The sequence below is a fragment of the Halictus rubicundus genome, unplaced genomic scaffold, assembly GCF_050948215.1.
Source record: "Halictus rubicundus isolate RS-2024b unplaced genomic scaffold, iyHalRubi1_principal scaffold0055, whole genome shotgun sequence".
NCBI classification, from domain to species: Eukaryota; Metazoa; Arthropoda; class Insecta; order Hymenoptera; family Halictidae; genus Halictus; species Halictus rubicundus.
Window position 1 is genome coordinate 659,371 of NW_027488596.1, and position 22,440 is coordinate 681,810.

General features: G+C 44.8%; 1 protein-coding gene across 1 annotated transcript; it reads right to left on the bottom strand.

Annotated features, from left to right (window-relative positions):
• Positions 1 to 626: 626 nt before the first annotated feature.
• LOC143363533 (uncharacterized) lies at positions 627 to 6,771 on the bottom strand. Its single transcript, XM_076804099.1, has 3 exons — positions 6,680 to 6,771; positions 1,165 to 6,235; positions 627 to 728 (listed from the first exon to the last, which is right to left on the bottom strand). Exons 1-3 carry the CDS (start codon positions 6,769 to 6,771, stop codon positions 627 to 629), a joined length of 5,265 nt encoding a protein of 1,754 aa, XP_076660214.1.
• Between the last annotated feature and the right edge of the window lie 15,669 nt (positions 6,772 to 22,440).

The following is a 22,440-nucleotide window of genomic DNA, read 5'->3' on the forward strand; positions in this document are numbered from 1 at the left end:
CTTATCCTATCCTCTATCCTATCCAATCACCTATCCTATCCTCTATCCAATCACCTAATGGTATCCTCTATCCGATCCTATCCTCTATCCTATCCTATCCTCTATCGTCTCCTGTCCTCTATTCTATCCAATCCCCTATCCTATCCTCAATCCTATCCTATCCTCTATCCAATCCAATCCCCTATCCTATCCTCTGTTCGATCCTATCCTCTATTATATCCTATCCTCTATCCTATCCTATCCTCTATCCTATCCTATCCTCTATCCTATCCTATCCTCTATCCTATCCTATCCTCTATCCTATCCTATCCTCTATCCTATCCTATCCTCTATCCTATCCTATCCTCTATCCTATCCTATCCCCTATCCTATCCTATCCGCTATCCTATCTGTTTATCCCGATCTTTGTTGCTTCGGTATGTATCGGGTAGGAAGGGTTGGATCAGCTCGGTGGTGGAGAAAGTTTGAAAGGGTGAAATAAAACACTGCTTTAGTCGGGGAAGCCGGGTTTCTGCGACGACCAAGAGTTATTTTAATGCTCACTGACTCGGATACAAAAAAAAACTAGACTTGACACTTCGATGCGTCGGAATGTCTCGCGGTGATCGTTTCAGAAGCACGATTCGCTACTCTAATCTTTCAAAATCAACCGGATCCTTAGGCGAGTCACAACAGACAGACGGCTCGGAGTCCTCGCGGAAATAACTTGGTATCCCCACCATCCTTGCCTACTTAGGAGCTCGTCAATTTGAACGAAAACGGTAACGGCAATAACCTCGGACGAGGCGGTAGAACATTGATTTTGAACGTATACAACCGCGTCAAACAATACCGCCCGCCTTGCGCGACCGCGCAATCGAATATAAAGTATTCTATATATAATAAAGTATAAAAACATTCGTTCTCACATTCACTCTACAGTCCCTCATTCTCTCAACATTCACGCGTTCCACACGCCCGTGTTATGGTACATCATACGAGGATGTTTACAGACTACACTTAATTTATCGGTAATCTACACAACCGCGTAATCGGTCGACGGTAACAAGAGGTTTTCGTCTGCACTTGTACTATTCGGGTGTGGCCTGCTTTATCTGGGAAAGTTTTTGTAACTCTACCCATTTCCCACCGGTTCGGGGGTAGAATCGGGTTTTCTACAAGTACGACGTCGTCGATGGTCAGCTGGTCTTTTACGACTCGCCATTTGTATCGTGACTGTAGCTCTTGAAGGTACTCGCGTGACCATATCTTCCACAATCGTTCGTGGAAGTTCTGAATTTGTTGCCATCTCGACAGGTGCGAGATTGGCTCTTCGGTTACCGATGGAATTGGTCGCGAATTCAATGGGCCTCCCGTTAAAAAATGCGCGGGAGTTAAGACTTCCAAGCATTCTGGATCGTCTCGCACCCGTGTGATCGGTCGGGAGTTCAACGTGGCCTCGACCTTGCAGAGCAGCGTTGCAAACTCTTCTGCAGTTGGTGTAAAGCATCCCATGATGCGCCGGAGATGGTGTTTCACGGAGCGGACCGCTGCCTCCTGCATGCCTCCGTGATGCGGTGCTCCAGGCGGGTAGAAGGACCATTGAATGCGCAGATCACCGCAGTGCTTCTGCAATTCTGACGACTCGGTGATCGTGGCAAAATCTCGTGCGAGTTCGCGTGCCGCTCCGATGAAGTTCGTTCCGTTGTCGCTGGTTACGGTTTTCGGTATCCCGCGACGAGAAATGAATCGATCAAGGGCAGCAAGGAATGCTGCCGTAGAGCACTCGTGCACCAACTCTAAATGGATCGCTCGTGTTGCCAGGCAAATAAACACAGCGATGTAAGCCTTGTGTGATTTTTTCCCTCGACCCGCGGCGTCGCGGACTAGATACGGCCCCGCGTAGTCTATCCCGATGTTGAAAAACGGGGAGGACGGTCGACACCGGGAAGGCACGAGATTTTGCATAATCTGCGTTGACCTTTCCGCCCGCCATCGTGCACATTTTACGCATTGGTGGATAATTCTTCGCGCTGCGTCGCGGATGCCCAGTATCCAGTACTTCTGTCGAGCCGTGTACACTGTCAATTGCGTTCCACCGTGTAAGGAAAGCAGGTGTGCGTCGCGTATTATTAGCTCCGAGATCCTATGTTTTGGTAAGATGCTGGGGTGCTTAGTCTCCCAAGGTAGGAAGGAATTCTGCAACCTTCCTCCTACCCGCAAGATGCCGAACTGATCAACGAAGGGGTTCAAAGGGGTTAGCGCTGATTTCTTGTCCAACGGCTTTGATTCTCTGAGCCTGCTGATTTCCGATCGGAACGTACAGGCTTGGACGTGACGTACGATGCTTCGCTCCGCCTCGTGTAACTCGGGCGCGGTGAGGTAATCGCGTGACGCGAGGTTTTTCGACCGCGTTCTGTTGACGAATCGTCTGACATAGCCGAATACGCGGATGAGACGAGACCAGCTGGAGACTCGATCTAGAGCGGCCCACGACTCCCCGCTTGTTGTCAAGTGAACAGCTGTTTTCCTTTGTCCCTCTTGCGTTTCGTATACTTGCTGGAGCGGCCACCGCTCCTCTCTCTCCCGCAGCCAGGGTGGTCCCTCGATCCATAACGTCGACGACAACAAATCCTCTGCCTTGGCCCCGCGCGAATTTAAATCAGCCGGGTTAAACTGTGTCGGCACGTGCTTCCAAATAGCCGATGGGAGCGTCGAATGGATTTTTGACGTACGATTGGCCACCGTGGTCTTCCATGTTGCAGGATGTTTCCTCAACCAGGCGAGGACTATCGTGGAGTCGGTCCAGCATATAATGCGATCCGCTGACACAGTGATGGACTTGGTGACGTGATCCATCAGCTCCACCAGCATTACCGCTCCGTTCAATTCGAGGATTGGAATTGACAGGGTTTTAATCGGCGCTACTCGCGACTTCGCGGCAAGCAACGTAGTGAATGTGTCGCCGCTGAGGGACGACACTCGTGCGTAGATAGCACAGGAAAATGCTGCGCTGGAGGCGTCGCTAAATCCGTGCAATTGCACTTGCGTCGAATCGGGACCGTAACGTATCCAGCGAGGAACTCGCATGGAGTTCAAGGCACGCCAATCTGAGCAGAATGCATTCCAGCTTTCCTGCGTCTTGTTGGATACGTGGTCATCCCAATGAATTTTTTCGAGCCACTGCTGCTGCATTAGAATTTTCGCTCGAATGATGATCGGTGATAACCAACCTAGAGGGTCAAACAACTTTGATATTTCCGACAGGAGCTCGCGCTTGGTCATCTTTTCTTCGCGGATGGCGAACTGCTGCAGGTTGAAGTAAAAGGCGTCGTCTGATGGTATCCAATTAACTCCTAAAACCTTTAGTTCCGACTCGTGGAATATCCGCAGATCGACGGCGTGCGAATGCTTAGCCTCCGGGATGTTCCGAAGGATTTGCGAGTCGTTCCCGGCCCATTTTCGAAGATGGAAACTACCTCGTGCAAGTAATTGACATACTTGCTGCCGCGTTTGCTCGAGCAGCCGTTTGTCCGCTGCTCCCATGAAAACATCGTCCACATAGATACTGGATTCGAGTACCGGAGACGCGAGAGGGAAGTTCGCTCCTTCCAGATGATTGAGCTCCCTAATAACGCGCATCGAAAGATACGGGGCGCAGGCGGTGCCGTATGTTACCGTATTTAACTCATACGCTTCGAGTTCGGCAGACGATTCATTCTGCCATAGTATGCACTGGTATTTCCTATCTGCGGGATGTACAATTATTTGACGGAACATCTTCTCGACGTCCGCGACCAGTACATATTGGTGGAGGCGCCATTCTAGCAGTATCTTCGAGATCTCCAATTGTAATTTTGGTCCCACGTGAAGTAGGTCATTGAGGGAGTAACCGCTCGCTGTTTTACTTGACGCATTGAAGACGACGCGTAGTTTCGTGGTCAAGCTCTCTTCCCGAACGACTGCGCGATGTGGGATGAATGTCCTCGTGAAATTAATCGGTGAGAATCGCGTCATGTGGCCGAGCGATTCGTATTCCCGTATGAAGGTCGTGTATTCGTCTTGGACGCTCTTGTCGCGTTTTAGCTGTGCCGTTAATCGGCGGAGGGACGCGGCAGATCCACGGAAGGAATCTCCCAGGAGGTCGTGCGGTTCCGGTCTGTTGAACGGTAACCGTACTATGAACCGTCCTGTCTTGTCCCGTGTATAGGAGTTGGCGAAGTGTTGCTCGCATTGATTTTCCTCTGTAGTCAGGGGACGCGACGCGGGCACGGCTTCCGTTTCCCAAAACAGCGACAAGGCCTTTTCGAGAGGGTCTTGAGTGACCCCGTGATGCAAGGTCACCGTGGGGAGCGAGGTGTTCGTCCCTGAGGTGCTGCCGGACAAGATCCATCCAAGCTCTGTATTCTGGGCAACCGGACCGCGTTTAGGTGACCGACGGATGCCAGGGCGAATTATCTGGCTGAAGAGTTCGGCTCCTAGCAACAACTCGATTCGTTGAGTCGACGCGGGGTTCGGATCAGCTAGCTGGAGGTTCGCGAACGCCTGGTAATTATTTACATTAATCGGGGGCGGAACGTATTGCGAAATGTTACGGACCACGAAGGCACGTGTAGAGGCGACCGGCTTCGAGTGAGTGGCACCGCCTATCCGAATGAGTGTGCTGTAGTCTATAGCACTCGCATGCTCCCCGCCAAGCCCTGTCACGCATATGGGCGTACGAATCTGCTTTAAGCGCAAACTTTGGACCAAACTAGTCGAAATGAACGACGACTGAGAGCCCTGATCGATCAAAGCGCGCGTTAATCGCGACCGGCCGTCAGGTGAGAAAACGGTAACTAGAGCTGTGGCTAGTAGGACCACCTTCCCGACGTCTGGAGTAGCTTCGGCGAAATGCGAGGAAACGTTTTCGCAGGCGTCCTGAGGGCTCGACGGGCGCACTTCGCTGGTAGTCGCCGCTGTTGTCGGCGATGATCGCGAAGGGCCAGTCGCCTGTTGTTTACTCGTGTACGCGCGAGAAGGAGGATACCTGTTAGGTCGCGTTGGTGCCCTGGTTTTTCCCGGAGGCTCCGTTCGGTGGAGTAGCGTGTGGTGTTTCGCGTGACATTCCTTACAGACGTTCGGGCTCGAGCAGATCGAAACGGTGTGATCTGAACTGAGGCAGTTTATGCACACGCGCTGATCTTTTAGGAAGTCGAAGCGTAGAAGCGGGGACAGTCTACGAAACGCTTTGCATTCTCGGAGGGAGTGCATTTCCGAACACAGTAAACACGGCGGGGTCGAGCGCCCCGACTCCTCGATTACGTGGGCGGTGGATCGTGGGCGCGGCAGACTCGATTGCTGCACGACCGGCGCGGCTTTCGGCTTTGACTGTTGCTTCGCTTCTAACGCCGCGGCTTGCTTCAGCAAGAATTTTTCCAGGGTTTCGTAACTCGGATAAGTTCTTGTGTCGCCGATGTGGTCGCTCCACTTTTGGTTTAACTCGCTGTCGAATGTACTCGTGATTAAGTAGACGAGAAAATCTTGATCGGAGGGATGCCCGAGTTTTCGGAGAGCTTCTAAGGTGTTACGATAATGAACGGTAAACTGCTTTAAAGAGTCAAGCTGATCGTGCTTGATAGACTTTACTGCACACAATTTATGCAGTAAAGCTTGAACAACTATACGTTCATTATCGTATGTTTCGCGAAGCCGGTTCCACGCAATTTCGAAATTCGCGTCGGTTACATCGAGGTTCACCACGGCGGCGAGAGCTTCGCCCTTTAATACGCTGAGCAGATACTCGAGGCGCGACACGTCGGTTAGTCGGCTGTTTTTCAGAATCGCGGAACTGAATCTGGATTCGAACGATTTCCATTTGGCCCGATCCCCGTCAAACGTGGGAAGCTCCACCCTCGGAAGTTTTACTGGAACCGCTCCACTTACCGGGGGTGAGGGAAACACAACGGAGGAACTTGCCGCGGGAGGCGTCATCGGGATGGTCAAGCGTCCTAGGTGCTCCTTGAAGTAGTCCCAGCCTTCCTCGTGTATGTCGTCCATGCGGTCCATCTGGTTAGATGCGAAGTACGGAACTTCCTCCTTCTTCCTGTCGGTCTTCCTGGCAGCTTGCAGGAACGCATTCAGCTGCTTGATCTCGTGCCAGGTATCCTCGAACAGTCTGAACCTGTCTTCCAAATATCGGAGGGTGTAGTTAGCCTCTCCTTTCTTCTTCGTGTTGGTTAACACCTTTTTGAGAGAGACGCAGGCTTGCAATTGCCTTTCCAAAGCGGTTTCAAAAGATTCCGTTACGTTTAAATCCATCGCAACGGTTGGTGTCTGTATGAGGTCACCTCGCAGTCAGAGTCACCCTGTATTGTTGACGTCGGTGTTCGAATTTTACCGGTTCTCCAAGGTAGAAACCGAAGTCCACTTTCGCACAGTTCCACTTAACTACCGAATAATCCGGCTCGAAGGACCAAATTGTTTATCCCGATCTTTGTTGCTTCGGTATGTATCGGGTAGGAAGGGTTGGATCAGCTCGGTGGTGGAGAAAGTTTGAAAGGGTGAAATAAAACACTGCTTTAGTCGGGGAAGCCGGGTTTCTGCGACGACCAAGAGTTATTTTAATGCTCACTGACTCGGATACAAAAAAAAACTAGACTTGACACTTCGATGCGTCGGAATGTCTCGCGGTGATCGTTTCAGAAGCACGATTCGCTACTCTAATCTTTCAAAATCAACCGGATCCTTAGGCGAGTCACAACAGACAGACGGCTCGGAGTCCTCGCGGAAATAACTTGGTATCCCCACCATCCTTGCCTACTTAGGAGCTCGTCAATTTGAACGAAAACGGTAACGGCAATAACCTCGGACGAGGCGGTAGAACATTGATTTTGAACGTATACAACCGCGTCAAACACTATCCTATCCTCTATCCTATCCTATCCTCTATCCTATCCAATCCCCTATCCTGTCCTCTATCCTATCCCATCCTATCCTCTATCGTCTCCAATCCCTTATCCTATCCTCTATCCTATCCAATCACCTATCCTATCCTCTATCCAATCACCTAATGGTATCCTCTATCCGATCCTATCCTCTATCCTATCCTATCCTCTATCGTCTCCTGTCCTCTATTCTATCCAATCCCCTATCCTATCCTCAATCCTATCCTATCCTCTATCCAATCCAATCCCCTATCCTATCCTCTGTTCGATCCTATCCTCTATTATATCCTATCCTCTACCCTATCCTATACTCTATCCTATCCTATCCTCTATCCTATCCTATCCTCTATCCTATCCTATCCTCTATCCTATCCTATCCTCTATCCTATCCTATCCTCTATCCTATCCTATCCTCTATCCTATCCTATCCTCTATCTTATCCTATCCTCTATCCTATCCTATCCTCTATTCTATCCTATCGTCTATCCTATCCTATCCTCTATCCTATCCTATCCTCTATCCTATCCTATCCTCTATCCTATCCTATCCTCTATCCTATCCTATCCTCTATCCTATCCTATCCTCTATCCTATCCTATCCTCTATCCTATCCTATCCTCTATCCTATCCTATCCTCTATCCTATCCTATCCTCTATCCTATCCTATCCTCTATCCTATCCTATCCTCTATCCTATCCTATCCTCTATCCTATCCTATCCTCTATCCTATCCTATCCTCTATCCTATCCTATCCTCTATCCTATCCTATCCTCTATCCTATCCTATCCTCTATCCTATCCTATCCTCTATCCTATCCTATCCTCTATCGTCTCCTGTCCTCTATTCTATCCAATCCCCTATCCTATCGCCTATCCTATCCTATCCTCTATCCAATCCAATCCCCTATCCTATCCTCAGTTCGATCCTATCCTCTATCCTATCCTATCCTCTATCGTCTCCTGTCCTCTATTCTATCCAATCCTCTATCCTATCCTATCCTCTATCCTATCCTATCCTCTATCCTATCCTATCCTCTATCCTATCCTATCCTCTATCCGATCCTATCCTCTATCCGATCCTATCCTCTATCCTATCCTATCCTCTATCCTATCCTATACTCTACCCTATCCTATCCTCTATCCTATCCTATCCTCTATCCTATCCTATCCTCTAACCTATCCTATCCTCTATCCTATCAAATCCCCTATCCTATCCTCTATCCTATCTTATCCTCTATCCTATCCTATCCTCTAACCTATCCTATCCTCTATCCTATCAAATCCCCTATCCTATCCTCTATCCTATCCTATCCTCTATCGTCTATCCTATCCTATCCTCTATCCTATCCTATCCTCTATCCTATCCTATCCTCTATCCTATCCTATCCTCTATCCTATCCTATCCTATCCTCTATCCTATCCTATCCTCTACCCTATCCTATCCTCTATCCTATCCTATCTTCTATCCTATCCTATCCTCTATCCTATCAAATCCCCTATCCTATCCTCTATCCTATCCTATCCTGTATCCTACCCTATCCTCTATCGTATCCTATCCTATCCTCTATCCTATCCTATCCTCAATCCTATCCCATCCTCTATCCTATCCTATCCTCTATCCAATCCTATCCTCTATCCTATCCTATCCTCTATCCTATCCTATCCCCCATCCTATCCTATCCTCTATCCTATCCTATCCTCTATATTATACTATCCTATCCTCTATCCTATCCTATCCTCTATCCTATCCTATCCTCTATCCTATCCTATCCTCTATCCTATCCTATCCCCTATCCTATCCTATCCGCTATCCTATCCTATCCTCTATCCTATCCTATCCTCTATCCTATCCAATCCCCTATCCTGTCCTCTATCCTATCCCATCCTATCCTCTATCGTCTCCAATCCCTTATCCTATCCTCTATCCTATCCAATCACCTATCCTATCCTCTATCCAATCACCTAATGGTATCCTCTATCCGATCCTATCCTCTATCCTATCCTATCCTCTATCGTCTCCTGTCCTCTATTCTATCCAATCCCCTATCCTATCCTCAATCCTATCCTATCCTCTATCCAATCCAATCCCCTATCCTATCCTCTGTTCGATCCTATCCTCTATTATATCCTATCCTCTACCCTATCCTATACTCTATCCTATCCTATCCTCTATCCTATCCTATCCTCTATCCTATCCTATCCTCTATCCTATCCTATCCTCTATCCTATCCTATCCTCTATCCTATCCTATCCTCTATCCTATCCTATCCTCTATCTTATCCTATCCTCTATCCTATCCTATCCTCTATTCTATCCTATCGTCTATCCTATCCTATCCTCTATCCTATCCTATCCTCTATCCTATCCTATCCTCTATCCTATCCTATCCTCTATCCTATCCTATCCTCTATCCTATCCTATCCTCTATCCTATCCTATCCTCTATCCTATCCTATCCTCTATCCTATCCTATCCTCTATCCTATCCTATCCTCTATCCTATCCTATCCTCTATCCTATCCTATCCTCTATCCTATCCTATCCTCTATCCTATCCTATCCTCTATCCTATCCTATCCTCTATCCTATCCTATCCTCTATCCTATCCTATCCTCTATCCTATCCTATCCTCTATCGTCTCCTGTCCTCTATTCTATCCAATCCCCTATCCTATCGCCTATCCTATCCTATCCTCTATCCAATCCAATCCCCTATCCTATCCTCAGTTCGATCCTATCCTCTATCCTATCCTATCCTCTATCGTCTCCTGTCCTCTATTCTATCCAATCCTCTATCCTATCCTATCCTCTATCCTATCCTATCCTCTATCCTATCCTATCCTCTATCCTATCCTATCCTCTATCCGATCCTATCCTCTATCCGATCCTATCCTCTATCCTATCCTATCCTCTATCCTATCCTATACTCTACCCTATCCTATCCTCTATCCTATCCTATCCTCTATCCTATCCTATCCTCTAACCTATCCTATCCTCTATCCTATCAAATCCCCTATCCTATCCTCTATCCTATCTTATCCTCTATCCTATCCTATCCTCTAACCTATCCTATCCTCTATCCTATCAAATCCCCTATCCTATCCTCTATCCTATCCTATCCTCTATCGTCTATCCTATCCTATCCTCTATCCTATCCTATCCTCTATCCTATCCTATCCTCTATCCTATCCTATCCTCTATCCTATCCTATCCTATCCTCTATCCTATCCTATCCTCTACCCTATCCTATCCTCTATCCTATCCTATCTTCTATCCTATCCTATCCTCTATCCTATCAAATCCCCTATCCTATCCTCTATCCTATCCTATCCTGTATCCTACCCTATCCTCTATCGTATCCTATCCTATCCTCTATCCTATCCTATCCTCAATCCTATCCCATCCTCTATCCTATCCTATCCTCTATCCAATCCTATCCTCTATCCTATCCTATCCTCTATCCTATCCTATCCCCCATCCTATCCTATCCTCTATCCTATCCTATCCTCTATATTATACTATCCTATCCTCTATCCTATCCTATCCTATCATCTATCCTATCCTATCCTCTATCCCTTCCTCTATCCTATCGTATCCTCTATCCTATTCTATCCTCTATCCTATCCTATCCTCTATCCTATCCTATTCTCTATCCTATCCTATCCTCTGTCCTATCCAATCACCTATCCTATCCTCTATCCGATCCTATCCTCTATCCTATCCTATCCTCTGTCCTATGCAATCCCCTATCCTATCCTCTATCCTATCCTATCCTCTATCGTATCCTATCCTCTATCCTATCCTATCCTCTATCCTATCCTATCCCCTATCCTATCCTATCCGCTATCCTATCCTATCCTCTATCCTATCCTATCCTCTATCCTATCCAATCCCCTATCCTGTCCTCTATCCTATCCCATCCTATCCTCTATCGTCTCCAATCCCTTATCCTATCCTCTATCCTATCCAATCACCTATCCTATCCTCTATCCAATCACCTAATGGTATCCTCTATCCGATCCTATCCTCTATCCTATCCTATCCTCTATCGTCTCCTGTCCTCTATTCTATCCAATCCCCTATCCTATCCTCAATCCTATCCTATCCTCTATCCAATCCAATCCCCTATCCTATCCTCTGTTCGATCCTATCCTCTATTATATCCTATCCTCTACCCTATCCTATCCTCTATCCTATCCTATCCTCTATCCTATCCTATCCTCTATCCTATCCTATCCTCTATCCTATCCTATCCTCTATCCTATCCTATCCTCTATCCTATCCTATCCTCTATCCTATCCTATCCTCTATCTTATCCTATCCTCTATCCTATCCTATCCTCTATTCTATCCTATCGTCTATCCTATCCTATCCTCTATCCTATCCTATCCTCTATCCTATCCTATCCTCTATCCTATCCTATCCTCTATCCTATCCTATCCTCTATCCTATCCTATCCTCTATCCTATCCTATCCTCTATCCTATCCTATCCTCTATCCTATCCTATCCTCTATCCTATCCTATCCTCTATCCTATCCTATCCTCTATCCTATCCTATCCTCTATCCTATCCTATCCTCTATCCTATCCTATCCTCTATCCTATCCTATCCTCTATCCTATCCTATCCTCTATCCTATCCTATCCTCTATCGTCTCCTGTCCTCTATTCTATCCAATCCCCTATCCTATCGCCTATCCTATCCTATCCTCTATCCAATCCAATCCCCTATCCTATCCTCAGTTCGATCCTATCCTCTATCCTATCCTATCCTCTATCGTCTCCTGTCCTCTATTCTATCCAATCCTCTATCCTATCCTATCCTCTATCCTATCCTATCCTCTATCCTATCCTATCCTCTATCCTATCCTATCCTCTATCCGATCCTATCCTCTATCCTATCCTATCCTCTATCGTCTCCTGTCCTCTATTCTATCCAATCCCCTATCCTATCCTCTATCCTATCCTATCCTCTATCCTATCCTATCCTCAATGAAATCCTGTATTCTATCCAATCCTCTATCCTATCCTATCCTCTATCCTATCCTGTCCGCTATCCTATCCGCTATCCTATCCGCTATCCTATCCTATCCTCTATCCTATAATATCCCCTATCCTATCCTATCCTCTATCCTATCCTATCCTCTATCTTATCCTATGCTCTATCCTATCCTATTCTCTATCCAATCCCCTATCCGATGCTCTATCCTACCTTATCATCTATCCTATCCTATCCTGAATCCTATCCTATCCTCTATCCTATCCTATCCTCTATCCTACTCTATACTCTATCCTATCCGATCCTCTATCCTATCCTATCCTCTATCCTATCCTATCCTCTGTCCTATCCTATCCTCTATCCTATTCTATACTCTATCCTATCCTATCCGCTATCCTATCCTATCCTCTATCCTATCCTATCCTCTATCCAACGAATCCCCTATCCTATCCTCTATCGGATCCTATCCTCTATTATATCCTAACCTCTATCCTATCCTATCCTCTATCCTATCCTATCCTCTATCCTATCCTATCCTCCATTATATCCTATCCTCTATCCTATCCTATCCTCTATCCTATCCTATCCTCTATCCTATCCTATCCTCTATCCTATCCTATCCTCTATCCTATCCTATCCTCTATCCTATCCTATCCTCTATCCTATCCTATCCTCTATCCTATCCTATCATCTATCCTATCCTATCCTCTATCCTTTCCTCTATCCTATCGTATCCTCTATCCTATCCTATCCTCTATCCTATCCTATCCTCTATCCTATCCTATTCTCTATCCTATCCTATCCTCTGTCCTATCCAATCACCTATCCTATCCTCTATCCGATCCTATCCTCTATCCTATCCTATCCTCTGTCCTATCCAATCCCCTATCCTATCCTCTATCCTATCCTATCCTCTATCGTATCCTATCCTCTATCCTATCCTATCCTCTATCCTATCCAATCCCCTATCCTATCCTCTATCCTATCCCATCCTATCCTCTATCGTCTCCAATCCCTTATCCTATCCTCTATCCTATCCAATCACCTATCCTATCCTCTATCCAATCACCTAATGGTATCCTCTATCCGATCCTATCCTCTATCCTATCCTATCCTCTATCGTCTCCTGTCCTCTATTCTATCCAATCCCCTATCCTATCCTCAATCCTATCCTATCCTCTATCCAATCCAATCCCCTATCCTATCCTCTGTTCGATCCTATCCTCTATTATATCCTATCCTCTATCCTATCCTATCCTCTATCCTATCCTATCCTCTATCCTATCCTATCCTCTATCCTATCCTATCCTCTATCCTATCCTATCCTCTATCCTATCCTATCCTCTATCCTATCCTATCCTCTATCCTATCCTATCCTCTATCCTATCCTATCAACTATCCTATCCTATCCGCTATCCTATCCTATCCTCTATCCTATCCTATCCTCTATCCTATCCAATCCCCTATCCTATCCTCTATCCTATCCCATCCTATCCTCTATCGTCTCCAATCCCTTATCCTATCCTCTATCCTATCCAATCACCTATCCTATCCTCTATCCAATCACCTAATGGTATCCTCTATCCGATCCTATCCTCTATCCTATCCTATCCTCTATCGTCTCCTGTCCTCTATTCTATCCAATCCCCTATCCTATCCTCAATCCTATCCTATCCTCTATCCAATCCAATCCCCTATCCTATCCTCTGTTCGATCCTATCCTCTATTATATCCTATCCTCTATCCTATCCTATCCTCTATCCTATCCTATCCTCTATCCTATCCTATCCTCTATCCTATCCTATCCTCTATCCTATCCTATCCTCTATCCTATCCTATCCTCTATCCTATCCTATCCTCTATCCTATCCTATCCTGTATCCTATCCTATCCTCTATCCTATCCTATCCTATCCTCTATCCTATCCTATCCTCAATCCTATCCTATCCTCTATCCTATCCTATCCTCTATCCTATCCTCTATCCTCTATCCTATCCTCTATCCTATCCTCTATCCTATCCTATCCTCTGTCCTATCCTATCCTCTATCCTATTCTATACTCTATCCTATCCTATCCGCTATCCTATCCTATCCTCTATCCTATCCTATCCTCTATCCAACGAATCCCCTATCCTATCCTCTATCGGATCCTATCCTCTATTATATCCTATCCTCTATCCTATCCTATCCTCTATCCTATCCTATCCTCTATCCTATCCTATCCTCTATCCTATCCTATCCTCCATTATATCCTATCCTCTATCCTATCCTATCCTCTATCCTATCCTATCCTCTATCCTATCGTATCCTCTATCCTATCCTATCCTCTATCCTATCCTATCCTCTATCCTATCCTATCCTCTATCCTATCCTATCCTCTATCCTATCCTATCATCTATCCTATCCTATCCTCTATCCTTTCCTCTATCCTATCGTATCCTCTATCCTATCCTATCCTCTATCCTATCCTATCCTCTATCCTATCCTATTCTCTATCCTATCCTATCCTCTGTCCTATCCAATCACCTATCCTATCCTCTATCCGATCCTATCCTCTATCCTATCCTATCCTCTGTCCTATCCAATCCCCTATCCTATCCTCTATCCTATCCTATCCTCTATCGTATCCTATCCTCTATCCTATCCTATCCTCTATCCTATCCAATCCCCTATCCTATCCTCTATCCTATCCCATCCTATCCTCTATCGTCTCCAATCCCTTATCCTATCCTCTATCCTATCCAATCACCTATCCTATCCTCTATCCAATCACCTAATGGTATCCTCTATCCGATCCTATCCTCTATCCTATCCTATCCTCTATCGTCTCCTGTCCTCTATTCTATCCAATCCCCTATCCTATCCTCAATCCTATCCTATCCTCTATCCTATCCTATCCTCTATCCTATCCTATCCTCTATCCTATCCTATCCTCTATCCTACCCTATCCTCTATCCTATCCTATCCTCTATCCTATCCTATCCTCTATCCTATCCTATCCTCTATCCTATCCTATCCTCTATCCTATCCTATCCTCTATCCTATCCTATCCTGTATCCTATCCTATCCTCTATCCAATCCTATCCTCTATCCTATCCTATCCTCTATCCTATCCTATCCCCCATCCTATCCTATCCTCTATCCTATCCTATCCTCTATATTATACTATCCTATCCTCTATCCTATCCTATCCTATCATCTATCCTATCCTATCCTCTATCCCTTCCTCTATCCTATCGTATCCTCTATCCTATTCTATCCTCTATCCTATCCTATCCTCTATCCTATCCTATTCTCTATCCTATCCTATCCTCTGTCCTATCCAATCACCTATCCTATCCTCTATCCGATCCTATCCTCTATCCTATCCTATCCTCTGTCCTATGCAATCCCCTATCCTATCCTCTATCCTATCCTATCCTCTATCGTATCCTATCCTCTATCCTATCCTATCCTCTATCCTATCCTATCCCCTATCCTATCCTATCCGCTATCCTATCCTATCCTCTATCCTATCCTATCCTCTATCCTATCCAATCCCCTATCCTGTCCTCTATCCTATCCCATCCTATCCTCTATCGTCTCCAATCCCTTATCCTATCCTCTATCCTATCCAATCACCTATCCTATCCTCTATCCAATCACCTAATGGTATCCTCTATCCGATCCTATCCTCTATCCTATCCTATCCTCTATCGTCTCCTGTCCTCTATTCTATCCAATCCCCTATCCTATCCTCAATCCTATCCTATCCTCTATCCAATCCAATCCCCTATCCTATCCTCTGTTCGATCCTATCCTCTATTATATCCTATCCTCTACCCTATCCTATCCTCTATCCTATCCTATCCTCTATCCTATCCTATCCTCTATCCTATCCTATCCTCTATCCTATCCTATCCTCTATCCTATCCTATCCTCTATCCTATCCTATCCTCTATCCTATCCTATCCTCTATCTTATCCTATCCTCTATCCTATCCTATCCTCTATTCTATCCTATCGTCTATCCTATCCTATCCTCTATCCTATCCTATCCTCTATCCTATCCTATCCTCTATCCTATCCTATCCTCTATCCTATCCTATCCTCTATCCTATCCTATCCTCTATCCTATCCTATCCTCTATCCTATCCTATCCTCTATCCTATCCTATCCTCTATCCTATCCTATCCTCTATCCTATCCTATCCTCTATCCTATCCTATCCTCTATCCTATCCTATCCTCTATCCTATCCTATCCTCTATCCTATCCTATCCTCTATCCTATCCTATCCTCTATCCTATCCTATCCTCTATCCTATCCTATCCTCTATCGTCTCCTGTCCTCTATTCTATCCAATCCCCTATCCTATCGCCTATCCTATCCTATCCTCTATCCAATCCAATCCCCTATCCTATCCTCAGTTCGATCCTATCCTCTATCCTATCCTATCCTCTATCGTCTCCTGTCCTCTATTCTATCCAATCCTCTATCCTATCCTATCCTCTATCCTATCCTATCCTCTATCCTATCCTATCCTCTATCCTATCCTATCCTCTATCCGATCCTATCCTCTATCCTATCCTATCCTCTATCGTCTCCTGTCCTCTATTCTATCCAATCCCCTATCCTATCCTCTATCCTATCCTATCCTCTATCCTATCCTATCCTCAATGAAATCATGTATTCTATCCAATCCTCTATCCTATCCTATCCTCTATCCTATCCTGTCCGCTATCCTATCCGCTATCCTATCCGCTATCCTATCCTATCCTCTATCCTATAATATCCCCTATCCTATCCTATCCTCTATCCTATCCTATCCTCTATCTTATCCTATGCTCTATCCTATCCTATTCTCTATCCAATCCCCTATCCGATGCTCTATCCTACCTTATCATCTATCCTATCCTATCCTGAATCCTATCCTATCCTCTATCCTATCCTATCCTCTATCCTACTCTATACTCTATCCTATCCGATCCTCTATCCTATCCTATCCTCTATCCTATCCTATCCTCTGTCCTATCCTATCCTCTATCCTATTCTATACTCTATCCTATCCTATCCGCTATCCTATCCTATCCTCTATCCTATCCTATCCTCTATCCAACGAATCCCCTATCCTATCCTCTATCGGATCCTATCCTCTATTATATCCTAACCTCTATCCTATCCTATCCTCTATCCTATCCTATCCTCTATCCTATCCTATCCTCCATTATATCCTATCCTCTATCCTATCCTATCCTCTATCCTATCCTATCCTCTATCCTATCCTATCCTCTATCCTATCCTATCCTCTATCCTATCCTATCCTCTATCCTATCCTATCCTCTATCCTATCCTATCCTCTATCCTATCCTATCATCTATCCTATCCTATCCTCTATCCTTTCCTCTATCCTATCGTATCCTCTATCCTATCCTATCCTCTATCCTATCCTATCCTCTATCCTATCCTATTCTCTATCCTATCCTATCCTCTGTCCTATCCAATCACCTATCCTATCCTCTATCCGATCCTATCCTCTATCCTATCCTATCCTCTGTCCTATCCAATCCCCTATCCTATCCTCTATCCTATCCTATCCTCTATCGTATCCTATCCTCTATCCTATCCTATCCTCTATCCTATCCAATCCCCTATCCTATCCTCTATCCTATCCCATCCTATCCTCTATCGTCTCCAATCCCTTATCCTATCCTCTATCCTATCCAATCACCTATCCTATCCTCTATCCAATCACCTAATGGTATCCTCTATCCGATCCTATCCTCTATCCTATCCTATCCTCTATCGTCTCCTGTCCTCTATTCTATCCAATCCCCTATCCTATCCTCAATCCTATCCTATCCTCTATCCAATCCAATCCCCTATCCTATCCTCTGTTCGATCCTATCCTCTATTATATCCTATCCTCTATCCTATCCTATCCTCTATCCTATCCTATCCTCTATCCTATCCTATCCTCTATCCTATCCTATCCTCTATCCTATCCTATCCTCTATCCTATCCTATCCTCTATCCTATCCTATCCTCTATCCTATCCTATCCTCTATCCTATCCTATCAACTATCCTATCCTATCCGCTATCCTATCCTATCCTCTATCCTATCCTATCCTCTATCCTATCCAATCCCCTATCCTGTCCTCTATCCTATCCCATCCTATCCTCTATCGTCTCCAATCCCTTATCCTATCCTCTATCCTATCCAATCACCTATCCTATCCTCTATCCAATCACCTAATGGTATCCTCTATCCGATCCTATCCTCTATCCTATCCTATCCTCTATCGTCTCCTGTCCTCTATTCTATCCAATCCCCTATCCTATCCTCAATCCTATCCTATCCTCTATCCAATCCAATCCCCTATCCTATCCTCTGTTCGATCCTATCCTCTATTATATCCTATCCTCTACCCTATCCTATACTCTATCCTATCCTATCCTCTATCCTATCCTATCCTCTATCCTATCCTATCCTCTATCCTATCCTATCCTCTATCCTATCCTATCCTCTATCCTATCCTATCCTCTATCCTATCCTATCCTCTATCTTATCCTATCCTCTATCCTATCCTATCCTCTATTCTATCCTATCGTCTATCCTATCCTATCCTCTATCCTATCCTATCCTCTATCCTATCCTATCCTCTATCCTATCCTATCCTCTATCCTATCCTATCCTCTATCCTATCCTATCCTCTATCCTATCCTATCCTCTATCCTATCCTATCCTCTATCCTATCCTATCCTCTATCCTATCCTATCCTCTATCCTATCCTATCCTCTATCCTATCCTATCCTCTATCCTATCCTATCCTCTATCCTATCCTATCCTCTATCCTATCCTATCCTCTATCCTATCCTATCCTCTATCCTATCCTATCCTCTATCCTATCCTATCCTCTATCCTATCCTATCCTCTATCGTCTCCTGTCCTCTATTCTATCCAATCCCCTATCCTATCGCCTATCCTATCCTATCCTCTATCCAATCCAATCCCCTATCCTATCCTCAGTTCGATCCTATCCTCTATCCTATCCTATCCTCTATCGTCTCCTGTCCTCTATTCTATCCAATCCTCTATCCTATCCTATCCTCTATCCTATCCTATCCTCTATCCTATCCTATCCTCTATCCTATCCTATCCTCTATCCGATCCTATCCTCTATCCTATCCTATCCTCTATCGTCTCCTGTCCTCTATTCTATCCAATCCCCTATCCTATCCTCTATCCTATCCTATCCTCTATCCTATCCTATCCTCAATGAAATCCTGTATTCTATCCAATCCTCTATCCTATCCTATCCTCTATCCTATCCTGTCCGCTATCCTATCCGCTATCCTATCCGCTATCCTATCCTATCCTCTATCCTATAATATCCCCTATCCTATCCTATCCTCTATCCTATCCTATCCTCTATCTTATCCTATGCTCTATCCTATCCTATTCTCTATCCAATCCCCTATCCGATGCTCTATCCTACCTTATCATCTATCCTATAGTATCCTGAATCCTATCCTATCCTCTATCCTATCCTATCCTCTATCCTACTCTATACTCTATCCTATCCGATCCTCTATCCTATCCTATCCTCTATCCTATCCTAACCTCTGTCCTATCCTATCCTCTATCCTATTCTATACTCTATCCTATCCTATCCGCTATCCTATCCTATCCTCTATCCTATCCTATCCTCTATCCAACGAATCCCCTATCCTATCCTCTATCGGATCCTATCCTCTATTATATCCTATCCTCTATCCTATCCTATCCTCTATCCTATCCTATCCTCTATCCTATCCTATCCTCCATTATATCCTATCCTCTATCCTATCCTATCCTCTATCCTATCCTATCCTCTATCCTATCCTATCCTCTATCCTATCCTATCCTCTATCCTATCCTATCCTCTATCCTATCCTATCCTCTATCCTATCCTATCCTCTATCCTATCCTATCATCTATCCTATCCTATCCTCTATCCTTTCCTCTATCCTATCGTATCCTCTATCCTATCCTATCCTCTATCCTATCCTATCCTCTATCCCATCCTATTCTCTATCCTATCCTATCCTCTGTCCTATCCAATCACCTATCCTATCCTCTATCCGATCCTATCCTCTATCCTATCCTATCCTCTGTCCTATCCAATCCCCTATCCTATCCTCTATCCTATCCTATCCTCTATCGTATCCTATCCTCTATCCTATCCTATCCTCTATCCTATCCAATCCCCTATCCTATCCTCTATCCTATCCCATCCTATCCTCTATCGTCTCCAATCCCTTATCCTATCCTCTATCCTATCCAATCACCTATCCTATCCTCTATCCAATCACCTAATGGTATCCTCTATCCGATCCTATCCTCTATCCTATCCTATCCTCTATCGTCTCCTGTCCTCTATTCTATCCAATCCCCTATCCTATCCTCAATCCTATCCTATCCTCTATCCAATCCAATCCCCTATCCTATCCTCTGTTCGATCCTATCCTCTATTATATCCTATCCTCTATCCTATCCTATCCTCTATCCTATCCTATCCTCTATCCTATCCTATCCTCTATCCTATCCTATCCTCTATCCTATCCTATCCTCTATCCTATCCTATCCTCTATCCTATCCTATCCTCTATCCTATCCTATCCTGTATCCTATCCTATCCTCTATCCTATCCTATCCTATCCTCTATCCTATCCTATCCTCAATCCTATCCTATCCTCTATCCTATCCTATCCTCTATCCTATCCTCTATCCTCTATCCTATCCTCTATCCTATCCTCTATCCTATCCTATCCTCTGTCCTATCCTATCCTCTATCCTATTCTATACTCTATCCTATCCTATCCGCTATCCTATCCTATCCTCTATCCTATCCTATCCTCTATCCAACGAATCCCCTATCCTATCCTCTATCGGATCCTATCCTCTATTATATCCTATCCTCTATCCTATCCTATCCTCTATCCTATCCTATCCTCTATCCTATCCTATCCTCTATCCTATCCTATCCTCCATTATATCCTATCCTCTATCCTATCCTATCCTCTATCCTATCCTATCCTCTATCCTATCGTATCCTCTATCCTATCCTATCCTCTATCCTATCCTATCCTCTATCCTATCCTATCCTCTATCCTATCCTATCCTCTATCCTATCCTATCATCTATCCTATCCTATCCTCTATCCTTTCCTCTATCCTATCGTATCCTCTATCCTATCCTATCCTCTATCCTATCCTATCCTCTATCCTATCCTATTCTCTATCCTATCCTATCCTCTGTCCTATCCAATCACCTATCCTATCCTCTATCCGATCCTATCCTCTATCCTATCCTATCCTCTGTCCTATCCAATCCCCTATCCTATCCTCTATCCTATCCTATCCTCTATCGTATCCTATCCTCTATCCTATCCTATCCTCTATCCTATCCAATCCCCTATCCTATCCTCTATCCTATCCCATCCTATCCTCTATCGTCTCCAATCCCTTATCCTATCCTCTATCCTATCCAATCACCTATCCTATCCTCTATCCAATCACCTAATGGTATCCTCTATCCGATCCTATCCTCTATCCTATCCTATCCTCTATCGTCTCCTGTCCTCTATTCTATCCAATCCCCTATCCTATCCTCAATCCTATCCTATCCTCTATCCTATCCTATCCTCTATCCTATCCTATCCTCTATCCTATCCTATCCTCTATCCTACCCTATCCTCTATCCTATCCTATCCTCTATCCTATCCTATCCTCTATCCTATCCTATCCTCTATCCTATCCTATCCTCTATCCTATCCTATCCTCTATCCTATCCTATCCTGTATCCTATCCTATCCTCTATCCTATCCTATCCTATCCTCTATCCTATCCTATCCTCAATCCTATCCTATCCTCTATCCTATCCTATCCTCTATCCTATCCTCTATCCTATCCTCTATCCTATCCTCTATCCTATCCTATCCTCTATCCTATCCTATCCTCTATCCTATCCTATCCTCTATCCTATCCTATCCTCTATTCTATCCGATCCTATCCTCTATCCTATCCTATCCTCTACCCTATCCTATCCTCTATCCTATCCTATCCTCTATCCTATCCCATCCTCTATCCGATCCTATCCTCTATCCTATCCTATCCTCTATCCTATCCTATCCTCTATCCTATCCTATCATCTATCCTATCCTATCCTCTATCCTATGCTATCCTCTATCCTATACTATCCTCTATCCTATCCTATCTTCTATCCTATCCTATCCTCTATCCTATCAAATCCCCTGTCCTATCCTCTATCCTATCCTATCCTGTATCCTATCCTATCCTCTATCCTATCCTATCCTATCCTCTATCCTATCCTATCCTCAATATTATCCTATCCTCTATCCTATCCTATCCTCTATCCTATCCTCTATCCTATCCTCTATCCTATCCTCTATCCTATCCTCTATCCTATCCTATCCTCTATCCTATCCTATCCTCTATCCTATCCTATCCTCTATCCTATCCTATCCTCTATCCTATCCTATCCTCTATCCTATCCTATCCTCTAT

Bases quoted from the DNA above. Each gene is read 5' to 3' on its own strand.
- LOC143363533 (XM_076804099.1), bottom strand. From the start codon at position 6,771: ATGGTGGGGATACCAAGTTATTTCCGCGAGGACTCCGAGCCGTCTGTC. The intron at 6,236-6,679 runs GTAGCGAATCGT...CGCTTTGGAAAG, and splicing joins GTTGATTTTGAAAGATTAGA to GCAATTGCAAGCCTGCGTCT. The intron at 729-1,164 runs GTACTTGTAGAA...GCTCCTAAGTAG, and splicing joins AGCTGACCATCGACGACGTC to GCAAGGATGGTGGGGATACC.